General features: G+C 41.8%; 1 protein-coding gene across 1 annotated transcript; it reads left to right on the top strand.

The window, feature by feature from the left end:
• Positions 1 to 1,380: 1,380 nt before the first annotated feature.
• CCDC43 (coiled-coil domain containing 43) lies at positions 1,381 to 10,485 on the top strand. The gene is made up of 5 exons (XM_089532068.1): positions 1,381 to 1,568; positions 3,209 to 3,296; positions 6,975 to 7,110; positions 8,055 to 8,113; positions 9,683 to 10,485. The coding sequence occupies exons 1-5, from the start codon at positions 1,404 to 1,406 to the stop codon at positions 9,868 to 9,870; spliced, it is 636 nt and encodes a 211-aa protein (XP_089388194.1). The 5' UTR covers positions 1,381 to 1,403; the 3' UTR covers positions 9,871 to 10,485.
• Positions 10,486 to 12,969: the final 2,484 nt, after the last annotated feature.

Genomic DNA, 12,969 nt, shown 5'->3' with positions numbered 1-12,969 from the left:
CCACGGCATACAATCTTAAAAAAATAATAGCATAATACATATAAATAATACATAACGATACAATCTAAGAACATAAGTCTAACATTGGTTTTAACGTTCGTTGTAGATTTTATAGTGTGTTAATGTATCGGGTTATTTTTATGATGTTTTTATACTGTATGTTTTTATATTGCATATTGTGTTACATTTTTTCCTTGCTGTACCCGCTTTGATCTATTTTTGGAAAAGCGGGTTATAAATAAAAATTATTATCATTATTATTATTATTATTATTAACAGTCCTCTGTATTTTAGACAGCAATGGGGAAGGTTCAGTGATCGCCACATTGTTAATAATATATTTATTCATGTTAAGAAAATTACAATGACTTTATATGCTGTAAGAGTTCTCAACGTATAGTAGCATGTTTATTTATTTATTTCATTTGTATGTCGCACATTTTTTTAATAAAATACAACCAAATTTTAAACAATTAAAATCATCTAAGAACTGATAAGACACTGGAGGTTAAAGATAGGAGTGAAACCAGTTTGGATTTCCAGTCCAACATTCCTCTATGCATAGTAAGCCACAGGTCAGTGAGAATGACCTCTAGTTAAAGTGCCACTTCTGAAATGCAGGAGCCACTGGAAATGACCTACAGTCTTGGCTTTGAATATGTGGATGAAACATCTGTGGATATGGAGGGCTGGTTGTACTGCAGTTTGACCCCAGTTTAACTGCCATGGCTCCATCCTACAGGATCCTGGGATTTATAGTTGTGCTCCAGACACCAGCACTCCTTTGGCAGAGAAGGATGAAGACTTCCAAGCCCCAGGATCCCATAGGATGGGGGATACAGCCCTTAAAGGGGCGTCGAACTGGATTATTTCTATAGTGTAGTTGAACTCTTAACTTCCACCCTTTGCGGTGTTTAAAAACAGCTTCTTGGGCTGCATCCCCATGGCAGAAATAATCTAGTTTGACACTGCTTCAACTGCCATATGGCTCAAAGCTATGGAATTCTGGGAACTGTTATTTGCTCTGGCACCAGATCCCTGTGACAGAGAAGGCTAAGGCTGCATCTGCACTGCAGGGATAACAATGGTTGAGACCACTTGAACTGGCAGGGCTCCAGGCTGTGGAATTCTGGGAAGTGTAGTTTGTTGTGGCACCTTTGGTGCCACAACAAACTACACTTCCCAGAATTCCACAGCCTGGAGCCCTGCCAGTTCAAGTGGTCTCAAACTGGGCTATTCCTGCCATACAGAGGCTGCTTCAGGGTGCACTAGGAAATGGCCTATTCATCCCAAAAGGGTCAGACTCAGTTTCTTTCCTATCTGTGTTCCCTCAGTGTTAAAGCCCCGCCCCTTCTTGTCGCGCATGCGCCTTGGGCCGCGCCTGCCTCGCAGCCTGACCTAAGATGGCGGCGCCCTGCGCGTTCGAGCCGTGGCTGGAGGGGCGCCTGGAGGCCCTGGGCCTGGACGGGGACGTCTACGGCGGATACATCCGAGGCGTCTTGCGGGAGGCAGAGTGCGACGCCGAGCGGCTGGAAGGGCTGGCGGGAGCGCTGGCGGCGGGGGAACCGGTGAGGGAGGCGAAGATGAAGGCGAAGGCGGCCTTTTCAGGATTGGCCCAGGCCGGCTTCCGTAGCCTGGTTTCTCCCATTGCTCTGCATTGCAGCAGGAGAAGGCTAAGCTAAAACTGAGGCTTAGCTTCTCTCCTGGTTTTAGGGTTTCATTTGCATTTGTTACACTGAATTAAGCACTGAATTAAGTCTCTCGGGGCTGCTTATAATTATGATTATTAATACTATGTTTAATTAGATGGTTCCCTGCCCTCAGGGTTACAATCTAAAAGGCTGCAGCCCAGGCATCTGAAGAGTGGGTTAGGAAGCTTCTGTTCAGATCTTTCCTCTGTTAGAAATTTACCAGGGCTGCCTCTGCACTACAAAGATAAGCCTACAAGGCAGGACAACACAATTATGCATGTGGGTCCAAAACACACGCTGCAGACACAATCCAGTTTGAGACCACTTTATCTGTTCTGGCTCAGTACTAGGGGATCCAGGGGACTCTAGTTTATTGTGGCAACAGAGCTCTCTTGACAGAGAGTGTTAGATGTCTCACAAAACTACAGTTCCCAGAATTCCCTAGCAGTGGTCTCAACCTGAATTATTTCTGCAGTGTGTTTTGGACCATGATGTAGATGGGGGTGCATGGGTCAGACATGAATGGCTTGCTAGGCTGCATTTAGATGAAATAATTCGGTTTGACCCCACTTTAACAGGTATGGTTCAATGCTATGGAATTTGGGAATTGTAGTTTGTTGGAGGCACCATAGCATTGAGCCATGGCAGTCAACAAACAAAACAAGCATTTATATACTGCTTCATATCTTCTAAGCAGTGTCTAAGCGGTTTACAACTGTAAGCTAATTTGCCCCCAGCAATCTGAGTATTCATTTTAGCGACCTCGGAAGGATGCAAGCCTGAGTCAAGCTTGGGCCCCTTTGCTGGTCTTGAACTCGCAACCTTGTGTTTTTGAGTGAGTGGCTGCAGTACAGGCATTTAACCACTGCGCCACCAGGGCTCAGTGAAATCCCCTTTCACTGCTATGGCTCAGTGCTGTGGAATCCTGGGGTTCGTAGTTTGTCATGGCACCAGTGCTCAATGTCTCATAAAGCCACGCTTCCCAGAATTCCACAGCACTAAGCCATGATAATTAAAATGAGGTCAAACGGGATAATTTCTGCAGTGCAGATCTGGTGTTGCAACAAACTACAGTTCAAGTGTATTGCATGAATTGATTCCACACTCAATGATCAGGTTCTGTATAAAAGATGGCAAAAACTGGCATTAAGGGCTTCATGTTTATAGAGTGGCTGTGCAATGCATAGATAAAAAAACAAGTATGGACACTTACATATTATGCTGAAAAAATGAAAAGAGTAATGTAGCATTTAATTGTAGGCTTCTCCACTTGCAATTTGAATACAGTTTTGTGTTCTTACGTGAGCAGATGTAGCCAATCATTATCCTTTTCTCACTAGGACCAGAAAGGGATCAGGTAACACCATGTGGGGTCAAATTGAAAGTAGCCCAAGGAAGGACTGGATTTGACCTTCACAACTTCATGATCCATATAAAAAGCACTCGGAGTGGTATCTTTCTCTTTTAACTATGAAGAAATCTTTTTCAACTTAAAACATTGTTCTCCACTTTATCAGGATGAAGATGTGCTCCAAGATGTTTGCAGGGAAATAGTTGAAAGGTGGTCAGAAGCCCAAAACGCTGGAAATGCTGAGAAAAAAGAAGGTATTTCATGTCATTCATTTTGGCATCACTTTAGTGACTTTTTATGTGGTGTTTATACATTCTTTCTCTGAAGCTTTAAGAGTTTTTTCCCCTTGCTATATTTTCTTTTCATTCTCTTAATTATCCTACACAAGCTTCTGTCCTTGATCTCTGAGACTTTGGGGGCGAAACAGACCACCCCTGAAAGAGATAGGCTGGGGTTGCAGCAACTGCACACTGCGCCCCCAATCTGGCTTTTTGCCAGCCCAAAAAGAAGCAGCAAAGTGCTGCTCCTTTTTTGAGCTGGCAAAAAGTTGGCTTTCTCCTCCCCACTGCAGCTTTATGGCTCTCGTATATAAACGCCACACCGTCAGAGCATCTTGAAGCTGGCTGCTGGTGGGCAGCTGGGCAGCATGAAGCCAGCTGCCTTGGGGGTGTGCATCATGCATACGCCATGTCCCCAAGCTGGTTGGAAGGCAGCTTTTCATGCCAATATGTACCGGCTCTTTGGTTCCCTACAATACTAATAAAGGATATTTTAGAAAACATTGCTTGTACTAGCCATTAATGAATAATAATATTTATATCCCGCCCCTTTGAGGTCAGTCGGGGCGGCTAACAATAATAAAATACAATACAATATATATCAAAATCTACTTCCCTCCCCCCCTTAAAAAGTGATTAAATCAATTATAATTAAAACCAACAATTTAAAACAACATCAACACATACACACCATTACAAAACAAACAAAAACAAAACAGCAAACTCTGGCAGCATTCCACGCAAATTTCCAGGGAGGACGTTAGGAATTCTCATGAGAAGAGGGTTCCTGAGGCCGGGATTATCTATCCAGGAAAGGCCTGCCGTTGTTATGTAGTGATAAGTGTGCAATATCACTTCAGAAAGTAACAAATCAGAAGATAACCACCTGCTCCTGGGAGCTTACAGTATATCATTTAAGACAGGAGATGAAATGGGGAGGAAGAGATGGAAACGGGTAAAATACAGTGCGCCCGCGTTTTACGCGGGTGAGCCATACACAACTTTCATCATACGCTGAAAGCCATGCCGGAAGAGCCCATCAGGCGCCCTGGAAGAACTAATGGGTTGCACACCCGTGGTGCATGTGCGCTGCTGCACCGCCATGCACCACTGCTGCAAGCCCCATTACTTCCTATGGGGCTTCAGCATGAACTGGTTTCCCTTTACGCGGAGGGATCCGGAACGGATCCCTGCGTAAGAGGAGAGCACACTGTAATATGTATAGAATTCACTTGTGCTTAAGCTTTGTTACATTTGCACATGAAGACTCGGAGATTAAATAGAAACCTTTAAGGGAAAGTAGGGCTTTGAAGAGAGATGGTATCATGTTTGGGTGCATGGAGAATCAAGAGAGGGAGTGGGTGGAAGGTAGCAGATATCACTATAAGGCTGGGAATGATTGGGTTGGAATAGTGAAGGATAGGAACATAATAGGATATGATAGGAGAGGGATATTGGGTAAAACTGTGAATGTAAAGCTAAAGACCTTGTGCTGGATGTGGAAAGAAACAAGAAGCCAGAGCAGGGATTTAAGAAAAATTGTGTAGCCTTAAGTGACAACAGATAGACTTTTTTGTGGGTTTTTCAGGCTATGTGGCCAACCCACAAAAACTATGGATTCCGGCCATGAAAGCCTTCGACTTTACAACAGATAGACTGTCTGGCAGTAGACCTCTGAGCAGAGGTGAGAGACCCAAGATATGACAAGGAAAGGAGGAGGAGACAGGAGAAGGTTGCAGTAATCTAGTAGATTCACAAAAAGGCAAATTTGAAAGTTCATTGAAAGAAGCAATGTATTTTCACGGTTTTATGCAGAAACAAATTACAGGTATACCTCAGTTAACAAAGCCTCTGTCGGTAAAGCTCCTTTTTACAATGTTTTTTGTGCCTGCTTTTGCATGCATTTTTGCATTCATTTCTGCAATGAAGGTTCTGCATGGAAAGAATCGGGTTATGTTGTAGCCGATTTTACTGTTGCTGTGTGTGCTTGTGTACACCTTGCAAGGTAAAAAACAGCTGTCTCCATAATCCCTTACTGAGAATGTGTGAACAACAAACATAGAGAAAAGAGGAAAGCAAATAAGCCTGAATGTTAAAAAAAGTATAGATCAGTAAGTTCAGCCATTAAAATGGAAATCATAAGAAAAGAGAAAGGTGGTAAAAGAAAAAATATATCACTAGATATATTTTGGAAGAAGTTCTTAAGTGGTCTCCAGAAAAGGTTCAAAATATTTTTCTTTATTTATGCAAGGCTTACCCAGCCTAGTTGTTTCATTTCATATGTGCATATTGTTAGCTTTGAATAAAGTTTGCTGAAATATGTTGAACTCTTCTCTTTTGTGGTGTAGGAACGTATCCCTATTCTTTCCATGTTATTTCTGGCTCTGGTATCAAATTTTTTGTTAAAGAAGCCCAAGAACACATCTACTTCGTTAACTGGGGTATACCTGTATTTGACTTGACAATAAACTGAACAGGAGAAGAAAGGGAAGAATCCAAGGTAAAATCAAGGCTCTGTGCCTGATCAACAGGATGGATGGTGATGTTAATGTATGCAGAAAATATATAAAGAGGAATATTTGGGAGGTAACATCAAGTTTAGACTTCGCCATGCTGAGTTTGAGATGCAGCTGAAGCATCCTAACAGGCACTAAATGTTGTCAGAGATTATGATGGAAGAAAGTTCTGCAATAGAGGAGTGTAGCTCTGGGTGAGTTCTAACGTTTTCATTTTGCTTTTTAATATTCTCATGAGATGGCTGTGAGAGGTCATCCAGAGGTTTGGACTGCAGTGATATGGATGATGCACAACTCTGCCTCTTTTCTCCATTTACCCATTTGGTTGAAATTCTGAATAAATGTTTAAGGGCAGTGAATGACAGCAAACAAAATGCTGCCTCCAGACAAGGTGACCAAAGAGTTTGTCAGGAAAACCAGTCCTCTAGATGGAGATTTACAGCCTGTCCTGGATGCACTGCCAGTGGAGATCAATCTGCTGATTTTCCTGCACTCTCTACACCCAGATCACTTTTACCTGCTTTAAATTACACAAGTCCATATGAGATCCAGACAAGATTAAAGATACCTTAGATAATATGATAGCGAAGAGAGTTCAGAAATTCACTGTAAAGGAATATTGCATGACCAACATCAGTTTTTATTTTATCATATACAAGCTGTAAGTTAAGAAACTACAAAAAACCTTGAGGTATTAAATGACTTGATTAATCTTGATCTTTGTTGTACACATATGGATGTAACAGTGTTTAAATTTTAAAAGCGTGGGGAATTCTCTGTTTAGTGTGAATGATGATCTCTAAAATTGGGCCAGAACAGTATCTCAGAGGTGCCCTCTTTGTACTAGCAGATACTGAGTATATTCTGGAAGTGATGCAAGATTTTCATTTTATTATTTTGATAGGGAAGTTATTTGGAGAAGCTATTTCCTATCTGTTTTGATATTGATTCTAATTGTAACTTACTTTCATACTTGGACTCAAAATAGTCCTAAGTAACCCCCAACACATGCAAAGCCAATGTGGGTAAGATCTGAAGGGAATGTAGGGTGAGCCTGTAGAAACACAACCCTGGACTCTTGTTTGTATGCTCATGACTTGTATTTAGATATGTTTGATCTGTTCTTTTCCTTCTCCAGATGAAGTGCAAGCCATTGCCAGCATAATTGAAAAGCAGGCACAGATTGTGGTGAAACCAAAGGAGGTCTCCAAGGAGGAAACACTGCGGAAGGCTGCTCTCTTGGCACAGTATGCTGATGTGACTGATGATGAAGAATATCCTTTCTATGATGCAAGTTTTGAAATTTAGTTGGATCTACATTATGGTCATCTCACACAGTGAACTCCTGTTTATAAATCTCCATGGACTCCAGGTTGATCTCAGGGGGGCATGCTTATTTTTAGAGAAATGGCCATAACTTTAATGGCTCTCAGGCTCTGAATTCAAAACTCCTTTTGTGGAATCAGAGCAATGTATGGGTATAATCCATTAATGAATAAAATGTTATGTAGTGATAAGTATGCAATATCACTTCAGAGAGTAACAAATCAGAAGATAACCACCTGCTCCTGGGAGCTTACAGTATATCATTTAAAACAGGAGATGAAACGGGGAGGAAGAGATGGAAACAAGGGTAAAATACAGTGTGCTCGCATTTTACGCGGGTGTGCCATATGTGATATGTGGGAAATCTAGAGATCTGAACTTGCCCCTTAAATCAGAAAATATTATTGTCCCACTTCGCTAGCAGCTTAAATAGCACATTTCATTGCCTTGAAATATGATTACATTAGCAGCCCCTCATATTGCTGGTGGGCTATGTAGGTGGAACAAAATATCAAAGTCAACATAAACTTGCTTCAAGATGTTCTTATATACACTTGTAAAGATATGTTAATGCTCATAGACACATTCACAAAGGACAGGGATATTGTAGCCTATAAGCTGGGTGGCTAGGAATGGAAATTCATGTTCAGAGGCAGTATATATCTAATTGCTAGATACTGGGAACAGATATTTTCATCTTGCCCTACTTGATACCAAATGTTAAAGGAAAATAAAGCAAGTGTCTTTAGAAAGGTCTGGGAATGCAAGGAATACTGTATGTACTGTATGGTGTTCCCCAAGGACTGTTTCTTGTGCTCCCTCTTATTCCACACATCCCACCTGCTGCAGTATTCCTTATCCCAAATGTTCAAATACCCTTAACTCAGCACACTGAATCAGATGTTCAAGATGATCCTGGAGCAGCAGCCGTGACTATCAGCTCTGAAAAATGTATCCTTTTGAGACTACTGTTGATTAGTAATGTGAGAAAGGGAATGTTTAGTTCATTTTAGAGCAAAAAGGACAGTCATGTCTATTGGATGGAATCTCTGGGGAGAAATGCAGTCTCACTGCTTTACCTTGGATTGTGAGTTGTGAAGTTCACTTTCATATTCATTGCTGTAGAATACTTTGATTTGTGCCTCGATGAGACAGCTTAGATGGGTACTGTGAATTATACAAGAATGGGTGCTGTTAGTGATCATTTGTATAACACCTTCTGATTTGCAAACAGCTACATTTTTTCAGTATATTTCTCTTCAGAGGCTGAAGTAAGGATACTATTAGGCTGAAGTAAGGATATTATTTTAACTATACAAATGAAATTCTCAGTTAAAATTTGAATACCGGAATCTCACATCCTTGCCGCTATCCAATAAGTCAGGTTTTGGGAAGTTAAATGGATGGAAGTGGACTGGATTCTCTTTGTGCCAGATGATATCAAAGATGTAATCACACTGCCTGGTGTCATTAGTGTTTCTAGCCATGAGCTTTGCCCATTTTTATGTGGAAGAGCCATTCTCGCCCACCTGCCAGCCAGCGGTAAGAGCACTAGGTGGGAAGAAGTATGGTGGGCAAAGTTCTGTAGAGCTATGCGCCCTTCCATGGCAAAGATACAAGTTGCATGAGCATTTCTGCATTTTGTACTTTGTACTGGTAGTGGTTCTTTTCCACTGTTGTTACATGAGGAATTGAAGATGGGGAGAGGATCATTCTAAGCTAGCAGGCTTTTGTGAGCACCAACTGAGAACAAGCGACTGAGTCCCTCCAAACAGTGAAGGAAACAATGGGAGTTCCCTTATAAAAGATAATCTGTTCTTGTAGATAGCAGAATTACTTTTGTTTGAGGAGAGAGCTTTGGAGGAGGAGTGAAGGTTGGCAGGAAGCTTTGGGCAGGCCAGATTCTGTCCCACTGTGGACCATAGTAGGCCTGTGGGCTAGATATTTCTATCTCTTATAGTATGTAAATCATATTTGGACTGAGTCCTTACAGGTCTCTGTCCTGATCAGATAACCAAAGGCATCAGTTGTAGGAAGAATGGTGTGTGGTTGAGGTGAATTCAGACTCTGGCTGAGATCCCATATGGTATACCATAGCAGTTCCACATGTAAAACAATGCTGCAGCTACCTGCTCAATACCACCTGGACTCACCACTGAGTTGCTGTGTTCTGTAGCTAGGTCCAGAATGATTACATCATCCAAAGAAATTCACCAGGCTCCTCCAGAGAGCTTTGTGGATAATGAAACCATTCTGTTTCTGGCTATGGAGATAAAACCAGAAGCTTCTCCGTTCCCCTCGCTCTCCTTCAGCCATGGAATAGCTGATGGGAGGACTACAGCAGCTCAGTACTAAATCTGGGGCTAGGGATTTGGTCATTGCAAAGGATGGAAGAGAATACCATTTTCCACACTGGTCAAAAAAAAGACATGGAGGTGGAAGATGGCCTTACGCCTGCATATGCCACTAACAAGATGCCACCCTCTGTGTTCCTGATTGTCCTTAACTCCCTCCTTCCAGCTTTATTCAAAAACACCAACCTAGAAGACATGATGAATGCCCGGAAATTGGAGAGGGAGCACCAGCGGGATGAGTCACAGCGGAAGAAGGAACAAGATAAGCTCCAGCGGGAGAAGGACAAGTTGTCAAAGCAAGAACGCAAGGAGAAAGAGAAGAAGAGAACACAAAAAGGCGAGAGGAAGCGGTAGCCAGGGAAAGCAGTTGGACCCCTCTCCCTCTTCCCCCTCATCTAATATATGGCACAGCATACAGACACAAAGATTGCTCAGCAGAAGGAACATTTTTTTAAATCCTTCAGCAGTATAACTTGGGCAAAGTTTGAGGGAAGGATGAAGGGTGGGCACTCTCCCTTTTCCTTGGAACAGTGACAGAAAACAGTGTTGTACCCGTTTATTCTCTAAATGTTGGGCTGAGTGATTGTAGCCAACATCTGTAACCAAAGAACTGTGTGGTGGCTACTTCTCTTCCCATCTTCCCCTGTCATTGTCACTTTCTACTTTTATTAACCACTTAAGGGGAAACTGTTATATGCCTTGGCATATAAACTCTAGCCAAAGGTTGCTTTTGGTTGGTGGAGTTGTTAGAGCAAAATCCAGTTTCTCATATATGCAAGGTACAGGAAGGGTAGCATTTGACAAGCTTATGAAGATGAACTAAAAGCCAGGGTGCACCGCACACTTCATCGTCTGCAGCTAAAATTGACCCAGAATTATTGCTTGTTGGGGCTAAGCTAATCAATCTCTGTGTACTTTCAGCAAGGTTGTGTTATTGCCATTTAAGTAAAGTTTGGTGAATTTAATTCAGTCTGAGGCATGTTTGACTCCTTGGTTTATGTAGTTCTTCATAAAGTGTCGTGTTGGTGAAATGGCTGAAATGGAACAGAGGAAAACAGGTTGGTTACCTATGAATGTGGTTCTTTGGGTGATCATCTGAATTCACATAGTTGAGGCGAGATTCCTCCCACTACAGCTGCATTAGCATGCATCAGCTTTTCCCCTTGGTTCCCTTTCACCCCCTGTGCTCATTGAAATTCTAGGAATGTTATCTTCAATGAGTTTTTTGATCATCATTTCTTTTAGCTTTTTATTTCTTTTCATTTTTTCTTCCCACTTTCAATGGCTGTTGCCATACGAAAAAGAGAGAATTTTCAACTTTCTTTCTTCACTCTTCCCTTCTTTGGAGGAGCCTTGGTCAGATGGCCTCAAATTCCTCTTCAGGCTATATTCTACTTATGGACATTATTACCATTTAAATAATATTCTGCTAATTTAATTCAGTCCGATACATTTTGAGTCTTTGGTCTGTGCAGTTCTTTATAATGTGTGTTGGTGGTGATGAAACAGAGGAACTGATGATTCCAACATCTTAAGCATTAAAGCTGTTACCAGTGAAATGCTCGCAGCCATAGTTCTGTGTAAAACAGAATTTCATACAGGTTTAGTAGAAAAGAGAAGTCCCTAGAGCAGGTTACAAACCGAAAATTTGATTCAGAGAGAAATCTCAGAGGACAGTAAAGCTAAGTGGAATTTCATCCAGGGCTTAGAGTTAAAGGAAAGTGGCAAGAAATAGATGTGTCAGAGGAAAGGGCTTGGAGGGTATGGATTGATAGATTGACTTGCCCTTTTTTTCTCCTTCAAGACAAAAGTGGATGAATTCAACTAGGCTTAAATTGCTGATAAACAAGATTGTGGTTTCCCCCAAAATACAACATTTTTTGTAGATCTTCACCTGTTCATTTTGCTGGGTATTTTCCAATAAAGGCTGGGAAAGACTCAGGTCAGCATTTCTGCAGTGCTGCTGACAAGTGCTGAACTACCTAGACCACTGGTACTATGCAGTGTAAGACAACTTCCTAAGTTCCTTGTACCCTAACCAGGGCAAAAAGGAAAGGGGAAAAGCTGATTTTGCTGAGCTTGAAATCCCCCCTTTTTTCTCTTCTTTTTTGAACTACCAATTGCTAGAATTGACAGCTAACATAGGAGTCATATTGCCTGGTGGACTGTGGGTGTTGTAATTTTTTTTTAAAATGTTTCCAAGCTCTTTGCTTATGGGAGCCAAGGGTCTTGTACTGGTTATGAATACTATTCTCTTGGACTCGTTTTCTACGATTCTCTAAACTGACAGTGCAATAGATACTCAAAACCCCATGCTGTTTGATAGGAAAGGGTCCGTGTTTCTGCTATTACTGAGCATTCCACCATGATGTTTCTCTCTGTCACTCATTTTGGATTTTCCCCCTTGGCTGGGGCTCATCTTCTAAATGAATAACCTAGTTGGTTTCTGTGGGTATAATACCAAAGCAAGCGTCATAATCAGCACTGAGTTTGAATACTATTTAAAGAGTTACAAATGAATCACCTGACTTTAGTATTGGCTCAGATTCCCTTGTTGTCCTTTCATCACAGGGAGATGGAAAAAAATATTTTTACCAGTTCACCTCATTGCAGTTGTTCACTTTGACAGCATTTCTCGTGCACATGCCCACTCTGCTATGGAACGCAGGATTTGGGGAATATGTATTTCTCACTTAGGATCAAAACAGGAATGGTGACTGTTAAAGTCAAAACCTTTCCCCTCCATCCACACTTGGTGCTGTATATTTCACAGTTAATTGAGAAGCTTCTCTATGGGATCATCCTCATCAGCTGACTGACTGGGATTGTTCTGCTCACTTCTGGTGTACAGAGATTGATGTCTCGATCAACATGACTCTTCTTATCAGCTACTCAGCAGTTGCCTGTGCTTTTCTTCTTCAAGCATTAGCTGATCCCAGCTTTCTGCTTTTGTCTTCTGCTTTCTAACCCAATGACTCCCTTACAACCTTGGTGTTGTCTACCCTGCCACCAAGGATGCTAGGTTCTTTGATTCTGGAATTGATGTAATTCACACATGCCATTTCATCTCTGTTAACTATTTTGAAACATGATAGATCATCTCTCTTAACTGTTCAAATGCAACTGCAGTGCTTTCCAGCATGCCTAGCAACAGCAGCTTCATTTATATACCACTTCATACCACACTAAGCAGTCTCTGAGCAGTTTACAACTATGAGCTAATTGCCCACATCAAGCTGGGTACTCATTTTAGTGTCTGAAAGATGCAAGGCTAAGTCGACTCTGAGCCCCTGGCTGGGAATGAATTCACAACCTTGTGGTTTGTGAGTGAGTGGCTGCAGTAGTGGCATTTAACCACTGCGCCACCAGGGCTTCTTGCCTACATCTGTTGTTGTATTCACTGTGCCCCGTTTGAATGAATTGCAGCCCTGTATCATCTCTGCATCCTGTGTT

The sequence above is a fragment of the Sceloporus occidentalis genome, unplaced genomic scaffold (genome assembly GCF_023333645.1).
Source record: "Sceloporus occidentalis isolate IW3139 unplaced genomic scaffold, rSceOcc1.0.p SCAF_7, whole genome shotgun sequence".
Classification (NCBI taxonomy): Eukaryota; Metazoa; Chordata; class Lepidosauria; order Squamata; family Phrynosomatidae; genus Sceloporus; species Sceloporus occidentalis.
Note: the sequence above shows the minus strand (reverse complement) of the source record. Positions and strands in the feature narration are given on the sequence as shown.